This window comes from Chanodichthys erythropterus, chromosome 17 (genome assembly GCF_024489055.1).
Source record: "Chanodichthys erythropterus isolate Z2021 chromosome 17, ASM2448905v1, whole genome shotgun sequence".
Lineage (NCBI taxonomy): Eukaryota > Metazoa > Chordata > Actinopteri > Cypriniformes > Xenocyprididae > Chanodichthys > Chanodichthys erythropterus.
In genome coordinates, this window is record NC_090237.1 from 10782691 (window position 1) to 10801540 (window position 18850).

Genomic DNA, 18850 nt, shown 5'->3' on the forward strand with positions numbered 1-18850 from the left:
TTTTCATTTTCTTTACATTTTACATGATTGTTGCTTCAGAATATTCTAACATGCTAAATGTTGCGCAACAAAGCAATCTGGCATTTTCATTTTCCTTAGGTTTTACATGATTATACCAAACATGTTTGAAGTCAGTCATTTTGGGAACTTTCTCAAAGGTGAGATTTTTAGATTTCCCACAAATCAGTTAAAAAAAAAAAAAAAAAGGTGTAAAAAGAAACACCTCAAGAGTCGATGTTCATCAACAGGGTTTATTTTCAGTACAAAACAAGAGGGGCAGCAGGGAGAAGAAAATCAATATATTAAACTTAATACAAACGTCATCAAAAAACATGTTTTCTATAAATACAATAAAATAAATATAAAAAAGGAAATTAAGTTACTTGAAACTCTCCATCATGTAACACAAAGCCAGCAGGTGCATTACAGACAATCAGATGCAAAAAGGACCCATCAGAACCAGCTATAAAAAAAAAAAAAAAAAAAAAAAAAAAAAAAAAAAAAGGCCACTAAAGGCTCATTGTAATAAATGGATTTGCCTAAACTCACAATATCAACAGCTACACAACCAAAAACTATGACACAGGCAACTCATTCCAAGTAAAGCTCCAACTGTGCACTTTCAGAGGCTCCATATGGATCCTCAGAAACTTAAAAGGCAAGTAGGTCTGGGAACGAACCAAATGCCAATCTCAAAAATGGGAGCCGGAAGAACTCAAAACGATATTGCAGACTAACGTCAATTAATAAAATCAATTCTAACTTCAGAAACAGTTGGTTCTACGATAGTAGATGTGGAGTAACCCAAAAAAAAAAAAAAAAAAAATTTTGTTTGGCCTCTAGTTAGAGTACAAAGAATCTCTCAAATATTGAAAATGACCTTTTTGAGACCTGGTCATAACCGCTCTTTGGCTATTTCAGTACAATAATAACTTCGTAAATAGCTGATTGCTAAATGCATCATAAAAGTTAACCGTTTCATACGTTACTAAACATTTTGATGCCAGAACTTTGCAGGTTGTAGAGTTAAATCTTTCCCCACTTGTCTTTCAGTCATCAAAAATAAAACATGGTGAATCACTCCACTTAAAAGCACATGAAACCCCACTTAAAGAATCATTTCAACATTCAGTACCTGCAAACAGTATGTTTCACTCTGAGCTCAACTAAAATGTCAAGTATCAGCCATGTAGTACATTAGGTATACCACAGTATACAGTTCAGTCCCCATCAGGAGTGACAGTCTACAGGAAGAAGCTTGTGCTAGAGTTGCTGTGTTCGTTGTAGACGGCGTCGTCTGGAACTGAAAGCTGGCTGAAGATAGGAAGTCTGCGCCCGCTGGCTTCCGGTCCGAAGGAGGATTCAGATCCGCTCATGCTGCTGGATGAACTGCAGCTGCCACCCTCGTGGTCTGAGAGAGAGGTGTGGGATAGGCTCCGCGGGCCTAGAGAAGCGCCACCGGTAGGACTCTGTCGCAAGCAGGCTTCAGGCTGTGGGGACGCGAGCTGGGTGGGCGACAATGTGGGCGTCAGTCCCGAGTGAGAGTACCCAGAGTCAGGAGAGGGAAGGAACTGAGGGTGCAACTCTCGAGCTTGGTCCAGAAGGGTGTTGGGGTCTACGTCAGGGAAGGCCAAGGAGAGAAGGTCAGAAAACGCGGTTGACGGAGTCGAAGTGGAAGGTGCTCGCAGGAATGAGGAAGGCGCCAGAGGGGCTTCTAGATGTTGGGGAGTTGTGGGAAACCCAGCAAAGCTGAAGCTCTGCTTGAGCAGGGGAGGCCGTTGGATAGCCGGGTTGGAGGTCTGGGGTCGGGATTGTGCGTGATCGTCTTCGGCGTTGTGAACGAAATGGCAGCGGATACCGTAGGGGCAGAAGCCAATTGAGTGGAAAGTGCGGCAGGGTTCAGTCTTATATTTTGGGTGACGGTTAAGGTCTCGTAGCTCTTCAGGGCCATGTGCGAATTGACACTTGCCGCCATATTTGCACACGCCCCTTTCGGCGAACGTGCGGCACAACTCTGTCTTGTAGCGTGAGGAGGTGGCGGAGATCGAAGATGTAGAGTTGGAGAGGGAAATGGCACCTGACGTGACTGAAGACTGCTTTAAATGGCCGGGTTCGGATGAAGACCAACCCAGACTTCCAGTGTTGCCCTCCACCATGCTAATGGAGCGCTCTGACCAAAAGGGCATCTTGCCCCACTTTGACTGAGATGATACTTTCTGGGTGCCCCAGTAGCTTGTGTTCATGGTTCCACTCTCAATGCTGTCAATAGAAAGTCCTGAACCAGTGGAGGAAAGTGTGCAGGGACTGTCAGACTTCCTATATCCAACAGCAGCTGCCTGTGAGGAGGTCTTCATCGGCTCTCGGAGATCAAGATTTAAAAGGTGCTGCAAAGAGAACAACAAGAGTTACATATCTTGGAGCAGATGAAAGTCCGGTAGTTTTTTTATTTATTTATTTATTTTATTTAAAACAGCAAGACTTTAATGCACATGCAGTAACTAAATGGAAACATGGGAAGTGATAAGGAGTCTGATTCGTTTTTGTTCCTTCAAAAGAACTGGTTCAAAAACGATTAACGTTAGTAGCGTCGAGTGCTTTCAAACACTCCAACAAACATACGCACATTTTTTGACTTAAGTTAATAATAGGTTTGTTTTTTTTTCCCATGCGCACCAGTTCAGCTGTTGCAACTAATACTCAGTTTTAAATCAACAGATTCTACTGAGTCGACTCAATAGAACGATTCGTATGCAAGGTTTCAATGAATGCAGCAAGAAAAAGCTATGCTTTTAGACTTTAAAAAAAAAAAAAAAAAAAAAAAAAAAAAACGCAGTTTGCGTTACATTCACACATGCATTTAAATTAAAATTCAGATAAACGCGAAACAAGGAAAAAAAACTTTTCAGCGGCAAGTTGTCTTTTTTTTTTTTCTCAAACTCCGGCCAATCAAGTTGTTTACGTTTAAAAATCAAACAAAGTTTAAATATTTGCGCACTAAATCTCAACAATTCCACAAGCATTTCGCTTTCATGTCGTTATGTTCAAACTTCATACATGCAAAACCAAACAACATGACTATAATGTCTGATTGCATTAAAAAGGCGCTCACTCGTGGCCCACGTTCCCTCTCTGATAGAGAAGTTGCTAGCAACTTATTTGATTCGATATGTTATCTTGAACCTTAAAGAAAACTTTTGCATTAAGGTTTATACGTTTCCTGCAAAATGCATTCAAATGCATTGAAAAAAACGCACTATAAACATGATTCAAGCCTGTTAGCTAACTTACGCGATCAGTCACATTGTCGTTATTAGTAACTCATAAACGCTAAATATACCTTGCACAGGACATCATCCAGGTCAATAAACTGATTGAGCGCGTAGGATGGCATAGTCCTGACGAAGACTTTATTTGCGATTCCTCCGTGATCCCACACAGCTCCCTCGTAGTTTTCATGAACTTCACGCTTCCAGCTCAGCACGTGTTTTTAAGGCTGCTGTACGACGACCACACCTCCGCGTTTCTTCGCTCCGCCCACTCAAACACTGAACTGTACAAAGCGCGCGGATGAGTTGTTTGTGTTTATGACATATTAGAAACATATAATGCTTGTTTTCTGTAGCTTATAAATTGGAATAGTGAACTTTATCATCAGATTCCAATGCCATCATTCTTATATATAGCTGTTGTTAGTAGTAACGTGTAAAGCAGCTATTGTGGCATGTTGTCAAAAACTCCCCTTGTGTAAACTCATGCACCATGAAATATATTTCCCACCATTATATTTACACTTGGAATAATTAGTTTTTTGTTGTTGTTGAAGAAGTCTCTAATGCTCCCAAAGGCTACCTTTATATACAGTAAACAGTAATATTGTGAAATAGCCTAAATGCGTTCTATTTTAATTGGCCTATATTTAAAATCGCATTTTATTGCTATGATGGTAAAGCTAAATATTAGAATGATTTCTGAAGGATCATGTGACACTGATCATTTGAAATGTAGCTTTACCATCAAAGGAATAAATAGCAATTGATGATAGTGAATGTGTGTGTGCGTATATATATATATATATATATATATATATATATATATATATATATATATATATATATATATATATATAGGTCAAAGTGTTTGAATAATTTTTGGTTCCCAATTTTTATCAATTTTACTAGTAGTCCACTGTATGAAAATGTTTTGGGTATAATATGTCACAGTTTACTTTATTTTGCTATCCTCACTTACATAAATGAACTGTAGTGTCCTGTACCCCTAGTAAAAATATATCAAAAATGTCTGAATAATTTTTAGTTTGACTGTATATACATACTGTTTTCAGCATTATATATATATATATATATATATATATAGGCTATATATAATTTTATTTTTTTCCCTTAAGCACGAAATCAGCATAAGAGACTTTCAAAAAAAATTACAAAATCTTAATTATTCCAAACTTTTGCCTGGTTGTTTATACACTATTCTCTTTATTTTAACTATGAATAGAGTATCACTCTATTTTACAAGCTATACCCAATTAGTTTAAGAAAACAATGTTTAAGGCTATTGTGACTCATGTGACTGCGTTAAAACATCTCAAGGTTCGATCACGCCAACCTGTTGCTGTCAGAACTGGAGACGACGACCCTCTGAGGTGCTTTGATACAACCTAGAGAAGGTGTTGAAAGTGTCACCCACTGGTGAAGAGGTTGACATTAAAGTAATTTTATATCCCTTTTCCTGGTGACCACAGACATTCTGATCAGCTGATCCCACTGTGAGAGCAGACGTGTCTGGCTCAGTGTGCTACATGAAGACCTGAATGTTTTTAACAACTAAGGTAGATTCTCTGTAGTTCTTACTTTAGATCCAAATAGCGACTTGACTCTACAATTTATAGTAGCCTATTTTTAGGACATGCTTATGGAGGTCTGTGTTTCAGGGTCTTCATCAATGTTACCAGTGCTAAATAGCCATCAGTTCTATTTAAAAGAAGCATAGAAAGTTAAACTTTAATAAAGGTTCTTTACTGGCATTGAAGAACCTTTCCATTGCACGAAAGTTTCTTTATAGTGGAAAAAAGTTATTAAAATGTTTTCATACTAAGAAAAAAAAATGGTTCTTTTAATAACTGTTCACTATAATGTTCTTTGGGGAACCAAAAATGGTTCTTCTATGGCATCGCTTTGGAACTTTTATTTTTAAGAGTTTATTTAATTGTGTATCATGGTTCACACAGATATTATGCAATTGTTTTCAACATTGATACTAATAAGAAATGTTTTTTGAGCACCAAATAAGCATATTAGAATGATTTCTTAATAATACCCTCTCTAGATTTTGAGCTTGTTAGTGACTGTCATTTCATTCTCTTAACATGTAGAGCCTCACTAATAAGATTTCCCCCTTTGTTAATGAAAAGCAGAAAAGACCAAAATGGGCAGGGAGGAGGTTCCAACCAACCAATATGTCATCCCATGAAGGGCTTGTTGAGACACAAGGGCTCTTGTGAGCTAGCTGACTTAAGTCTAATTTCTATCCATGCGGCTGTAACTTTACCTCACAACTGAACAAAGCAGCTACTCTGTCTAATACCCATTGTTAAAGTTCCTACAGCTTATAATTAGAAACATACTTTAATGAGAAGGTCAAGGAACGGGGGACTCCATTATCGTCCTAATAAGGCAAAACAACAAGTGCTTTAGACAGGCAGTGATGTAATGGTTCGGTGGGAGTTGTGGAGAGACGAATAGGAAAAGTCAAACTTCAGAAGTTCATTAGCAAGGCACAAATGATTGAAAACTAAATACCTTGTGAACTGCAACACTAAACCTGTTGTCTTCAGCTCATTAGAGTGTGATAAACAGACATCTGGTTAGTTTGTTTTGGGTACTTGGAAGAAGCATTAAGGGACTTCAGTGTTTGATGCAATTTTGTATGCAGGCAAGGGAGTGAGGGCAGGGTGTGTGGTTAGTGAAGAGAAGGCTTTTGGGTGGGTGTGGGGTGTTTCCCTCCTGCTCCACTGATTGAGCAAAAGACTTTAGAACATAATGAGTAAAAAGTTCTTGGGCTAAAAAGCCTCCCCCCAGCCCCAGGGGAATGGAGGAGTGGTAAAAGGGGGAGGTGGGGGCAGGGAGGGAGTGATTGTTTAGGCAAAGGGGAGAGATGGCTGAAGACCCTCTCCGGCCTAATCTTTAATCACAACAGTGTCAGGGGGCGAAAAGGAACATCACCCGAATGGACACCCCCCACCTTTTGCGGCACTCATCCCAGATGACCAGGAAATTATTCAACAAACCACAGAGCCACTGTGTGCAGGAATGTGCATGAACAATTACCAGCAAACAAAAATATGTTCGAAGAATGTTTTTGAAAAACTTTAGCCACGTACTGTTGAGTAGGTACCACATTTGAATTTGAATTTACTTCATGACCATTGAAAAGGTACGTTCTATATAGTACGAATGCGTGTAGTATGAATGAATTCGGACGTACTACGTCTGCCATGTTGTTACTGTCACATGACCTACCAGCGTCAGTTACGTCCCTTCAGCTCCATTCACAAATCCTCTTCTGTGGCCTCATGGGATAGTAAAGTGTCCATCGTATGCGCGCTTCAGAATCTCACTGAAATCCGGGTACTTTTTGCCTACTATTTTTCGAATACTATGAATCTGTTCTGCACGATTTATCATGATAAAATCGCACGCGATATGGCAAAGGCTGCGATTATTTAATGCGCGGCTTGTCAGAGCTTTACGTTGCTTTTTCAAATGTACATTATAAGCGACTCAAACTCACAGTGCTTTCAGATGGATTAGCATTTGGAGCCATACTTCATTGACAAGCCGCGCATAAAAAAAAAAAAACAATCACAGCCTTTACGATTTCATAATTGCAATAAGAATCGCGTTTAAGCGATAATCGCGTTCAAATTCAATGTTATATTTCGTATCGTGCGATATATCATGCAGCCATACTGTTTGCGTACTGTTTTAAAAAAACCTATATACTGTAGTAGAGAAGTATTCGATTTCGGACGCAGCAGTTATTTCTGAATGTTCTCTTAATGTTTGAAACCTCAATGTTTAAAAACGTTCTTGATTATACATACGTTAAGGAGACATTCCATTTTATTAATCTGCAAACATTGGGAAAAGCTACTTTTGAATGTTCTCTGAACTTTCTAATCAACTAAAACATTTCAGAATAAAACACATGTAGATGTTTTTGTGCTAATGTTTTGAGAACATTATTACAGACCAGATAACTTTGAACGAACGCGTTACTGGAAAAATTTTTATTCATAAATTTGAGAGAACCTCGCCAAAGTTCTGAGAACGTTTACTGTTAAGGTAAACTCAACCCAAGAGGTGGCTAATTCATACAAATTGTTCGATTTTTGCAAAATCATGCATATTTTACAAGTTGCCAAATTCGTATGAATTCGTACGAATGACCTAACCCTAACCCCGCCCCTAAACCTACTGGGGTTTAGACAAATTGTACGAATTTGTACGAGTGAGATCGTATGAATTTGCACGAATTAGCAACCTCATATATAGGAATTGGTCGGGAGATAGCGTTGGGTAAACTATACATTTAAAGATAATATGCAATTGATACACTGGGTTGTTTTAACCCAAGTTTGGGTCAAAAATGGACAAACACAACAGTTAGGTTAAATTTTTAAATACAATTTTTAACCCAACAGTTGGGTTTGTTAATATTTGACCCAAATTTGGATCAAAGCACTTTTTAGAGTGTACAAACATATAGCATACTTAAATCCATCTCTTCTGTGAAAATTGTAGTAGTATTTGTTATTTTAATTTTCTGTGTTAATATTCAAAAAACATTTGTCCTTAAAAAAAAGTCCTGTGGTGTAACTGACACACAGGAAAATAAAACATAAAACTAGAGATTATACCATGAAGACTCTCATGAACATGCATTTCAGATTGTAATCTGATGCTTATACCTAGAAATTTATAATTCATTTTATTTGTAAAAAATAAATAAATAAATGAAGTCTTTCCCTTCAAAAATGTTTTTACATGTATGTATTCAAAGTGTAACTAAAATATGTTAATACTTTTTACTTCATGGTTACACTACATAATAATAATCTAAAACTTTTCTTGAAACTATTAAAAATTCAGAATCATTTGAAACCAACATGAACACAAGGAGTGCATTTCTAAGAACTTGATGTGTGTTTTAAACTACATTTTTAAAAGTTCTTTTTTTTTATGTAGACACATGCATAACTTCACGAAACAATGCGACTAAAAAAAATGACCTTTCATTTCAAAATCTCCCTAAACAAAGTCCAAAATCTCAACAAGTGTGCTTTCATATGACCTCAATCCATTACCATGCACCACATGCCATTGCAAATGACCTGTAAACGTCCCAAGAATGATGTCAATCAACTTGTAATGGGCTCTGCAGCTGCAGAGGCCCAACCTTGCAAATGGGAAACCATTACATGACATAAAACCTCGGCTCATGGAATCCAGTGGTCTCAAAACAAACCAAAGCCACAACAAGCTTCGCCTTGACAGGGATCTCCATCCTTTAGCAGAGCATGAAAAGAATATTTCACACCCGCCTCTCAGGGCTGTTCTCATGCAAATGCGGTGAGAGCGCATGGGAAACACACACGGGCATGAGTGACAAAAGAGCGTTCAATGCTCTTATACACTCATGTGTAGATTAAAATGAAAAGCCTGAACATATGATCCATGTCTTTTATGACTTCTATTGATTTGTAAGTTTAAACTCCACTGCAAGCATTCTGATGCCTCAGAATTGCATTCCCATGCAAAATAAATAACTTTAGATTAATGTTAAGGACCATGCATTAGCAGGAGATCTGTCATTTCAGTCTAAAACATCCCATTATCCTTCACACCGGCTCCACATTAGCATGTTGCCTGCGGAGGGCTTGTGTGCTGTTTGTCCTGCGCACTATTAATCTGTTTTCATTTCATTTGCAGGTGCTGAAGCACACAACCCTCTGCATTACCCCTCGGTGTGAGGTCACCATGGGGGTTTTGGAGTGAAAGCAGACAGACATCCATCTGAGATGTCCCTGTCACTTAAAAGCACCAGAGGATGAAACTACACACTCCAGTGCAACTACTCTCTCTCTCAAAAAAAGTTTTACCTTCAGCAGTACAGCCTTAAGGGTTCAAATCACTACTCTGATATGCACCTTTAAGGGTACTTTTAGGGGTATAAGATAAAATGTTGTCCCTTTAAGGGTACTGCTCCAGTGACAACCCCTAAAGGTACCATTTTTGCATATTTTTACTGAATATCAATGTGACTTATGATGGACTTTCTTGAAAAAGACACTCAGCTAGCTTTTAATAATATTTCATTTAAATTCTGTCAAACTTACCTTTGTGTTACTCGAAACCAGTGTTATTTTAGTAGCAATTATTTAATATTTAGTTTTTGTTAATATTTCGAGTCAGATTTTATTTTCTGCATGTTTTCAATTTAATTTTAGTTGAAGTTTTAGTAATTTTGTGTGTATTTTTGTAATTTTTTTATTAGTTTTTAACTGTCCAGACATGTCACATGACCTCCTTAAACATAGTTATAGCAGGTCTTAATGTCAATTATATTTTAAGCAGTTTACTGACAAATGGGGGGAAAATATATCTCTTTAACATATGACATAATTGTGCACATGCATACAGCATAAGCTATAAGCTATACTAGGCATGTTAAAATGACAATACAAAGTAAGAATTTGTGCAAAAAGCTTGACCAGTCCAAATTAAAAAATAATTTACCTGAAAATAGAAAATCTGTCGGCATTTACTCACCCCATGTTGTTAGAAACCTGCATTTTTTTTTCTTTTGTGGTAGGAGATATTTTGAAGAATGTCCAAGTTGCTCATTCATATACAGAAAGCGGAAAGTGATTTATAGCATAAAACTCCAAAAAGTCACCATTAACCCTTAAATGCATGACTGTTTCGCCAATCATTCTTACATATTCGGGTCTTTATCGACCCGGATCTATATCTAACACGGAAGGATCTCTACCTGTCGCGATAATATAAAACTCCTCTGATATTAAAATAGCAATTACAGAAGAATAAAATAAATCATATTTTGTTACCTTTTGGAGCTTGAAAGGGTTCAGTTTGAGCAGATGTTTTATTCCATCACCACTGTCCTCGTCAGAGCTCATTTCCCAGTAAATTCAGCAAATAATAGGCTAGTTTTATGTTTGTGGTCGCAAATATGAGCCTATTTGTGATCTCAAACATATTCTCAGAACTATATAATTTTCAACATCTTCAAAATCAATATTTCGATCGCTAACAGCTTCACCAGATCCATCCAGTGACAGTTGCAGTCATATTTGATTGCGTTCAGTACTTGCTCTGCAGTAAATCGCTGAGCCATTTCATGTTTTGCTTATTATTTCGTTTTCTGTCTGAAAGAGTCGTCACTTCAGTATTGTGTATCAGACATTGCCACCTTGTGGAATAAAGGTGAATTGCACTTATTCCGTCATCTAAGATTCAATTATAGTTGTGCAGAAAAAATATACGTACACTGATACACACCTCGGGTCGTTAGTGACCCTAAACAATTTTTACAAAAAATGAATTCAAAAATAGGCATTATTTTATAGTTTTATGATTTTTTTTCATGTTATATTCTTTATAATAAATCGATTGAGGAATACCAAGAAGGTTGAAGTCTAACTTTAAAAAATGAATGAAGAGGAGGGTAGTGAATGACGTCCCGGGTCACTAAAGACCCGAGGTATGCATTTAAGGGTTAAAATGGCCCTTAAAATTTATTTACATATTATATTTCAAGTCTTTTTAAACAATAGGATAGTTTTATGTGAGGAACGGACTGAAATTGAACTCATAATGAGCTGAAAATACAGGTTTTGAACATGGTTATTATTGTTTACTAAAACCTAAAACCATAAAGAACAAGTTTTATTACTTGAAAAAACAATGGTGTGATGTTTGGGCCAGGGCTATCTATTTTTCCAACCAATAGAGGAGCAGTGTTCAGGAAACCTGTTTGAAAACCATGATTAAATTTGCAGTTCCATTTGGTGCCACTAGAGGCACATAAAAGGACACACTTCAGCTTGAAGGTTTAAACGTGTTTATCCTTTTAGTGTGGAACCATTCCATCATCCTGACACAAAACCAGAACAGGTGATGCAGACAAGCCAAAACAATCTGCACTTAAGACAATCTACAAGGTAAACTATCCACACTCGTCTGTCGTGTGTGCGTGTGTGTGTGTGTGTGTTTGTGAGAGAGAGAGAGAGAGAGAGAGAGAGAGTGTGTATGTATGTATGTATGTATTAACAGAATCACTTTTGTATCAGAAACCTTTTGTTAAACATATGTGTGAGCATCAAATATATCCATACTTTCCATATGTTGAAGAGTTACATAATACATGCATGTTGGTGTGAAAAAGTGTGATAATCACAGTGAGAGCATCTGTGGAGCAGATAGCGGCTAGTTTACTGAAAAACAGTCCTGGAGGGAAAAGGTGTCCAGTTACGCTAAAGAAAACAAGTAAACCTAAGAGAAAGCTTTACCAAACATAGACATTCAGTGATCACGGTAGCAAGGATGTTGTTAAATAATAGCAGGCACTCTTAACTGTCATACCCTTATAAATGAGTTGCTGCATTTTATCTATATTTATCTGATCAGAGTTGCATACATAATACAGGCATTGAATAATCACTGTTGTCAAAGCAAAACTATTCTTAAGGAATGAAAAACCTTGCTGTGTTTATTGAAGGAAGGAAAGTATGCATCATTGAATATTATTCTGGGTAAGAACATTGGCTATATGTCTAAATTTAAGAAATACACTGCAGTTTCCAGCTGAAATGAACACTAATAGATGTAAAACACCAACAACTTTTATGCCTTTTCACAGAAATTATGATTACAGAGGCCAATTATCAGGTTATCAGGTATATGGTTCATTTTGAAAGTGAAACGTGTAAGATTAATGCTGAATCTGGCAGTGTTCTCAATAGAACAATAAGTTTGTATTACAGTATATGTTATGATTTTTTAAATAATAATTTGAATTATTATTTTTTTTTTTAAATGATCACCACTTTCATGCTCTCAAATTTTTGTTGATGTTAATCCATGACCTAAAACCCATGTGGGACAAAGAAGCAGTTCCTCATTGGCAAACAATTAAGACAAGCTAGCTTTTCATCTTTATCTCTCAAGTTAGTTTCTTATTTTTCATCCCTCACCCCACAGGAAGTCTCTTCAGGCTGTGTATTGTGCCCAGAGCTCTGGCTCGCTCCCTGCCGAGGGCCCAATCTCGCTACGCAATGAGGAGACTTGTTTTCAAAGCCTCCCCCTGCTGGTCGCCTTTATGACCACCTCTTTAAAGGCTACTCAAAAGCACGGAAAAGTGCACTTATATGAATTTATTTGGAACGAGAAAGAGAAACTAGATTGGCCCCTTGTACAGAATCCCATTTACGGTGCATTGAGTTAATGAAGAGTTACGACATTTAAGACCTGTCTCAGTGGATTTCCCAGAGTTACTTGGCCACAGCAAAACATCTGCTTCCTGTATGGGAATGGGACTAATTCTGTCCCCCTACACACACACACACACACACACACATACATACAGACACACACCCTCGGGCTTACCCTGCACTCTTAGGGCCCTTGCTTTCTTTTCACAAGGCCGTCCAATCATAATAAACTTTGGAAAGTCCTCTAATGAGATTCAGGGCAGCCCTGGAGATCTGCCTCCCAGTGCATGCCTGAGCACCTACATTGTGTTTTTCCACACGGGGAACAAAGAGAACATTGCACTCTTCCAGAAGAGATCTCTCTTGCTCAGAAAGGACAGGCTTTAACTACTGAGCCTCCCACAGGTCAAGCCTCAAGAGAGCCAGAGACACTGTTGTGAATGCATTCATCAATATTACTCATCAAAAAAGGTGAACTTGTTCACTGTGCTGTGTATTAATAAGGCTTTTTCCGCCAAGACCATCCTAAAGATGTTTTTTCTTTCAAAGAAGTGTGATGTACTTCTATGGTCAGGTGCATGTGTAACGGAGGCCAGCTAGTAAGTCCCGTCTTTGTTAGAGTGCCCGCCTCTCATGCCGGAAATGCTGGTTCAAATCCCACTTAGAGTGCTGTGAGTAGAACCAGAGTGGTTACATTGGTGCCGTGACCCCGATGGGAGTAAGGTTTAGGAAATGGAGGCCAGCTAGTAAGAGTTGTGCGAGAAATCTCACTCCCCTGGCCTCAAAATGGTGCACCTGCGACTGATACTAGAGCCTGTGGTCTTTAGTGTTCTTGTTAGTGCCCCCACTTCCCATATCGGAAATGTCAGTTCGAATCCCGCTTGGAGTGGCGTGAGTAGAACTGGAGGGGTTACATTGGTGCTGTGACCTGGATGGGAGTGAGGTTTAGGGGGGGTGATTGTAACAAAGGCCAGATAGTAAGAGCTGTGTGGGTAAATCTCACTCCCATGGCCTCAAGAGGCGCACTAGCGACTGATGCTACAGGCTGCAGTTTTTAGCGACCTTGTTAGCGTGCCCGCCTCACGTGTTGGAAACACTGGTTCAAATCCCACTTGGAGTGGTCCGAGTTGAACCAGAGGGGTTACGTTGGTGCCGTGACCCGGATGGGAGTAGGTTTAGGAGGGTGATTGTAACAGAGGCCAGCTAGTAAGAGCTGTGTGGGTAAACCTCACTCCCCTGGCCTCAAGAGGCGCACTGGAGACTGATGCTAGAGGCTGCGGTCTTTAGTGTCCTTGTTAGTGTGCCCGCCTTCCATGCCTGAAACACTGTTTAAAATCCCACTTGGAGCGGTGTGAGTAGAACCAGAGGGGTTACGTTGGTGCCGTGACCCAGATGGGAGTGAGGTTTAGGGGGGGTGATTGTAATGGAGGCCAACTAGTTTAAGCTGTGCGGGTAAATCTCACTCCCATGGCCTCAGGAGGCGCACTAGCGACTGATGCTACAGGCTGCAGTTTTTAGCGTCCTTGTTAGCGTGCCCGCCTCACGTGTTGGAAACACTGGTTCAAATCCTACTTGGAGAGGTTTGAGTTGAACCAGAGGGGTTACACTGGTGCCGTGACCCGGATGGGAGTGAGGTTTAGGGGGGTGATTGTAATCGAGGCCAGCTAGTAAGAGCTGTGCAAGTTAACCTCACTCCCATGGCCTCAAGAGGCACACTGGTGACTGACCCTAGAAGCTGCGTCGTTTTTAGCGTGCCCTCCTCAAAAGTCAGTTCGAATCCCGCTGGGAATGGTGCAAGTAGAACTGGAGGGATTACATATGCAATAACTTGCTATAGTTTTCATCTAACAGTTGTACAAAGTTTTGCTTTTTGGTTTTGCTTCAGTATTTTCATTTGGCATCAATACAATACCCAAGTTGTGTTTTGTACAAATGTCAACCAAAATCAAACACTGTTATAGGCCCAACACATGAACAATAGGCTGAATAGGTATGAACAGTGTTTTCTAAAGTAATTTGGATGTTTTTTTTGTTGTAGTCATCACAAACCAAGTTTATCTTCACTGCAAGTGAACCCTTGTTTAATGTAGTCCGTATTGTATGTATTGTACAATAGTGGCCAAAAGTGACATCAGATTTCAGAAGTGATTTGATTAAACCATCAAAATATGAGAAAAAAAAATATTTTGTATTTTTTAAATATTTTAAATGTGGAAAGAACAAAACTCGAAACTTGGAATTTATGACAAAAATATTTTGCAAAAAAGGGGTATACTTCAGCAGCAAGTTGTATTTTACTATGCAAAAAAATGCATTGAAAAACAAAAGCCACAGGAAAAAGCACACATTGACTACAATATAATAAGTTGTTATATTTTGTTGGTTCTCTCTTGTTTTTGCATGTGTTGTTTCTTTGTGACAGCCTGGCCAAAAATTATGTCCGCACAGTTTGTCATGTTTTATTACTTTATCAGAAATAAAACAACTGACTCCAAGCACAACTGCGTAATATGCTTACAAAATCTGTAACATTTTTTAAAATAATTTGAATAAAGGGTGAACATTTTCCTAGACCGGACATCACTTTTGGCAACTACTCCTGCTTAAAATAAAATGTTATGCTCATAATGCACATAAATTCAGTACTCTGACTGAGAGCAAATCTTTTACCCTTCGCTTTGAAGAAATTAAATATAAACAATTTTCAAGCATTGTTAGTATCATGTCACATTGTGATCTTTATCATTGTCCACTGTGTTTTTGTTTCTAGAAGCATTTTAGTTTTGAACATTTGCTCTGGAACAACTTTAAAAAACAACAAAAAAAAACTGACCCTTCCCCACCCCCACTGCTCCTGCATGACGGCGTTTAAATGACCCCTGAATCCAAACCAGGCCTACATTATCCAGGCCTGTCCTCCAGGCCTGTTGTTTATTCCCTCTTGAAGGGACTTGACAAATAATCAAGATATCGGTCTGATTTGCAACTCCTGAGGGGCGACTGAGGGAGGGCGTCAACACTCTGGACGGAGGTCTGAAATTTCTTTGCCCCTCCTATAGAAGTAGGACACAGGAGCTTCAGGGTTGATACTTGTGGAGACAATAAGGCTCATATTCCACAGGCATCTCCAAGTAAAACCTTAAGTTTTCCATTACTTCTCATAAATTTGTTTTGCTAAATTGGAAACTGTGAAATTTTATTTTGATTAATTTTATCATGTTAATAATTTAGATCACCAATTATGTTTTGTATACAGTTAAAATAGAATTAAAACACGCTAAAACATGTTAAAGTGTGACCAGTTTAGTCTGATTCTCAAAAAGTATGATTCTTATAATTGTGTTCTTTTTAGTCAATCAAAAACATACAGCCAATGTAGTCTGATTATAGAATGAAAGCCTCTTATTAGTTGGCTCTTTTTAGTGAATCAAAAACATAAATGTAAACACACTCAGAATTGTTTTATATGTAGTGCTGTCAAATCGATTAATCGCATCTAACATAAACGTTTGTAATATATTGTTTACAAACTTTTATGTTAGATGCAATTAATCGCAATTAATCATTTTGACAGCATATATAAAACAATTCTGGGTTTGTTTACATGGACTATATATATATATATATATATATATATATATATATATATATATATATATATATATATATATATATATATACAGCTATGGAAAAATTTAGAGACCACTTAACATTGATTTCTGAACTTGGAGTGGTCTCTTAATTTTTTCCATAGCTGTATATATATATATATATATATATATATATATATATATATATATATATATATATATATATATATATATATATAGTACAGTCCAAAAGTTTGGAACCACTAAGATTTTTAATGTTTTTAAAAGAAGTTTCGTCTGCTCACCAAGGCTACATTTATTTAATTAAAAATACAGTAAAAAACAGTAATATTGTGAAATATTATTATAATTTAAAATAACTGTGTACTATTTAAATATATTTGACAATGTAATTTAATCCTGTGATGGCAAAGCTGAATTTTCAGCATCGTTACTCCAGTCTTCAGAGTCACATGATCCTTCAGAAATCATTCTAATATGCTGATTTGCTGCTCAATAAACATTTATGATTATTTCCAATGTTGAACACTTTTTTTTTTTTTCAGGATTCCTTGATGAATAGAAAGTTCAAAAGAACAGCATTTATCTGAAATACAAAGCTTCTGTAGCATTATACACTACCGTTCAAAAGTTTGGGGTCAGTAAGAATTTTTATTTTAATTTTTTTGAAAAGAAATTAAAGAAATGAATACTTTTATTCAGCAAGGATGCATTAAATCAATCAAAAGTGGCAGTAAAGACATTTATAATGTTACAAAAGATTAGATTTCAGATAAACACTGTTCTTTTGAACTTTCTATTCATCAAATAATCCTGAAAAAAATATTGTACACAAATATTTTGTACAATTGTACACATTAAATGTTTCTTGAGCAGCAGATCAGCATATTAGAATGATTTCTGAAGGATCATGTGACACTGAAGTGACGCTGAAAATTCAGCTTTGCATCACAGGAATAAATTACTTTGTGAAATATATTCAAATAGAAAATTTTAAATTGTAATAATATTTCACAATATTACTGTTTTTTACTGTATTTTTAATTAAATAAATGTAGCCTTGGTGAGCAAATGAAACTTCTTAAACATTAAAAATCTTAGTGGTTCCAAACTTTTGAACTGTACTGTATATATATATATATATATTTACTGATTGCCGTAAACCATTTAAGTTTTAAAATCAATAAGTATGAGTACTGTTAACTCATATTCATTGAGTTAAATTCAATTTTAGTGTTGGCTTAGTCAATCATTAGAGTAAACTCAACTATACTCAACTTTACTTTATCATTAGAGTAAATTCAAAAAATGTAAGTTTCTTTTACTCATTGAGTTTGAATTCAGGTAACAAATCTAACTAAGTCTCAACAACTATCACACACACAAACGTTTATGTTAGATGCGATCAAATGCAGTTAATCGATTTGTTAGCATGTATTTTTTTCCCCCTCTAGACATCTATTCTTTAAAAGTTCTAAAAGAGTACTGTTGGGGAACCAAAATGACAAGGAATCGGAACTGAAACCACAATTTTCTTTATGATTCCCATCTCTATTCTTATGAACTGTCTGTTCATATATTGGCAACAGAGCATAAAATTCTTACTCAATCATACAGCTTGATCTTCAGGATCAGCACTTGCAGTGCTGGACTTGCATGTTGTTGTCACAAGTTACTTTCGTCTGATTTAAAGTTCTTCATAACAACAGCTGTCATGTGCGAGTATACAGCTTTAAGAAGGGTTTCCTATAAAAGACAAAATAAGAAGTCTCCTTCCCAAAGCTCCAGCTGGGACTCATTACAAACACACTGCTAATTCATCCCAGTGCCCAAGATTTGACACTAGTTGGCCATGCCCAGCAGGTTCTACGCTGGGATCAGAGGTCCTGACCTGTCCTTTGCCCTTCAAGAGACCCCCTTGCCTCGATGCTCTTCATAACAGCAATCCTGTTGATTCAATTAGAACCGGAGGAACGCAGCGAGACCCTGGACAAAAGGTTCAGCGCAATGTGGACTGTTCATGTCAGAGCCAGCAAGGCAAAAGGACCATCTATCAGACCGTCCATCACTGCACAAATGCACAAATGTTGAATCACCATGGAGAAGCCAAATGGGATGGCGGGGCAGAAGAGGTGGGGTGAAGATGGACAAAGGAGACATTCTTTTTTCTTTTTTTTTTTTTCTTAAGGAAGGATCCTACCGGACCCCAGCACTGTGACATAGAGTGAATCAGCTGAGAAGGTTGAGTAACTGCCAATGAAGGGATTTCCACTGACACAGCATTACATTAGGTAAACAGTGAAGGATACGCAAGAGTAAAGCTTCCCTTTAGTCTCATTTTTCTCATTTCGCACATGCAATGAAGTGTAAGTTACTTTAAAATAGCAAAAGAGGCCTTCCCAGCTAACAAGAATATTTTACCAACATTCCCATTATATGGATAGTTCACCCAAAAATGAAAATTATCCTAGGTGTATATGACTATCTTCTTTCAGACGAACACAATCGGAGATATATTTAAAAATATCCTTAGTCCTCCAAGGTTTATAATGGTTGAGAATAGGGGCCCAAATTCTGAAAAAAAAAAAAAAAAAATGCATCCATCCATAAAAAAATGAATCCATATGACTCCAGGTGGTTAATAAAGGTCTTCTGAAGGGAAGCGATGCATTTGTGTAAGACAAGTATCGAGCTTCCGGCATGATGA

The 18850-nt window shown here is 37.5% G+C and overlaps 1 protein-coding gene and 1 long non-coding RNA gene across 2 annotated transcripts in view; one reads left to right on the top strand and one right to left on the bottom strand.

Moving 5' to 3' along the window:
• LOC137005166 (uncharacterized) overlaps positions 1 to 18850 on the top strand; it is a 64306-nt gene that overhangs the window by 20152 nt on the left and 25304 nt on the right. The window contains exons 2-3 of the long non-coding RNA XR_010892213.1: positions 9009 to 9302; positions 11177 to 11263. This is a non-coding gene — a long non-coding RNA (uncharacterized lncRNA). The remainder of the gene's footprint in view (positions 1 to 9008; positions 9303 to 11176; positions 11264 to 18850) is intronic.
• Positions 480 to 3459, bottom strand: zgc:114130 (uncharacterized protein LOC570332 homolog). Its single transcript, XM_067365602.1, has 2 exons — positions 3338 to 3459; positions 480 to 2384 (listed from the first exon to the last, which is right to left on the bottom strand). Exons 1-2 carry the CDS (start codon positions 3389 to 3391, stop codon positions 1245 to 1247), a joined length of 1194 nt encoding a protein of 397 aa, XP_067221703.1. The 5' UTR covers positions 3392 to 3459; the 3' UTR covers positions 480 to 1244.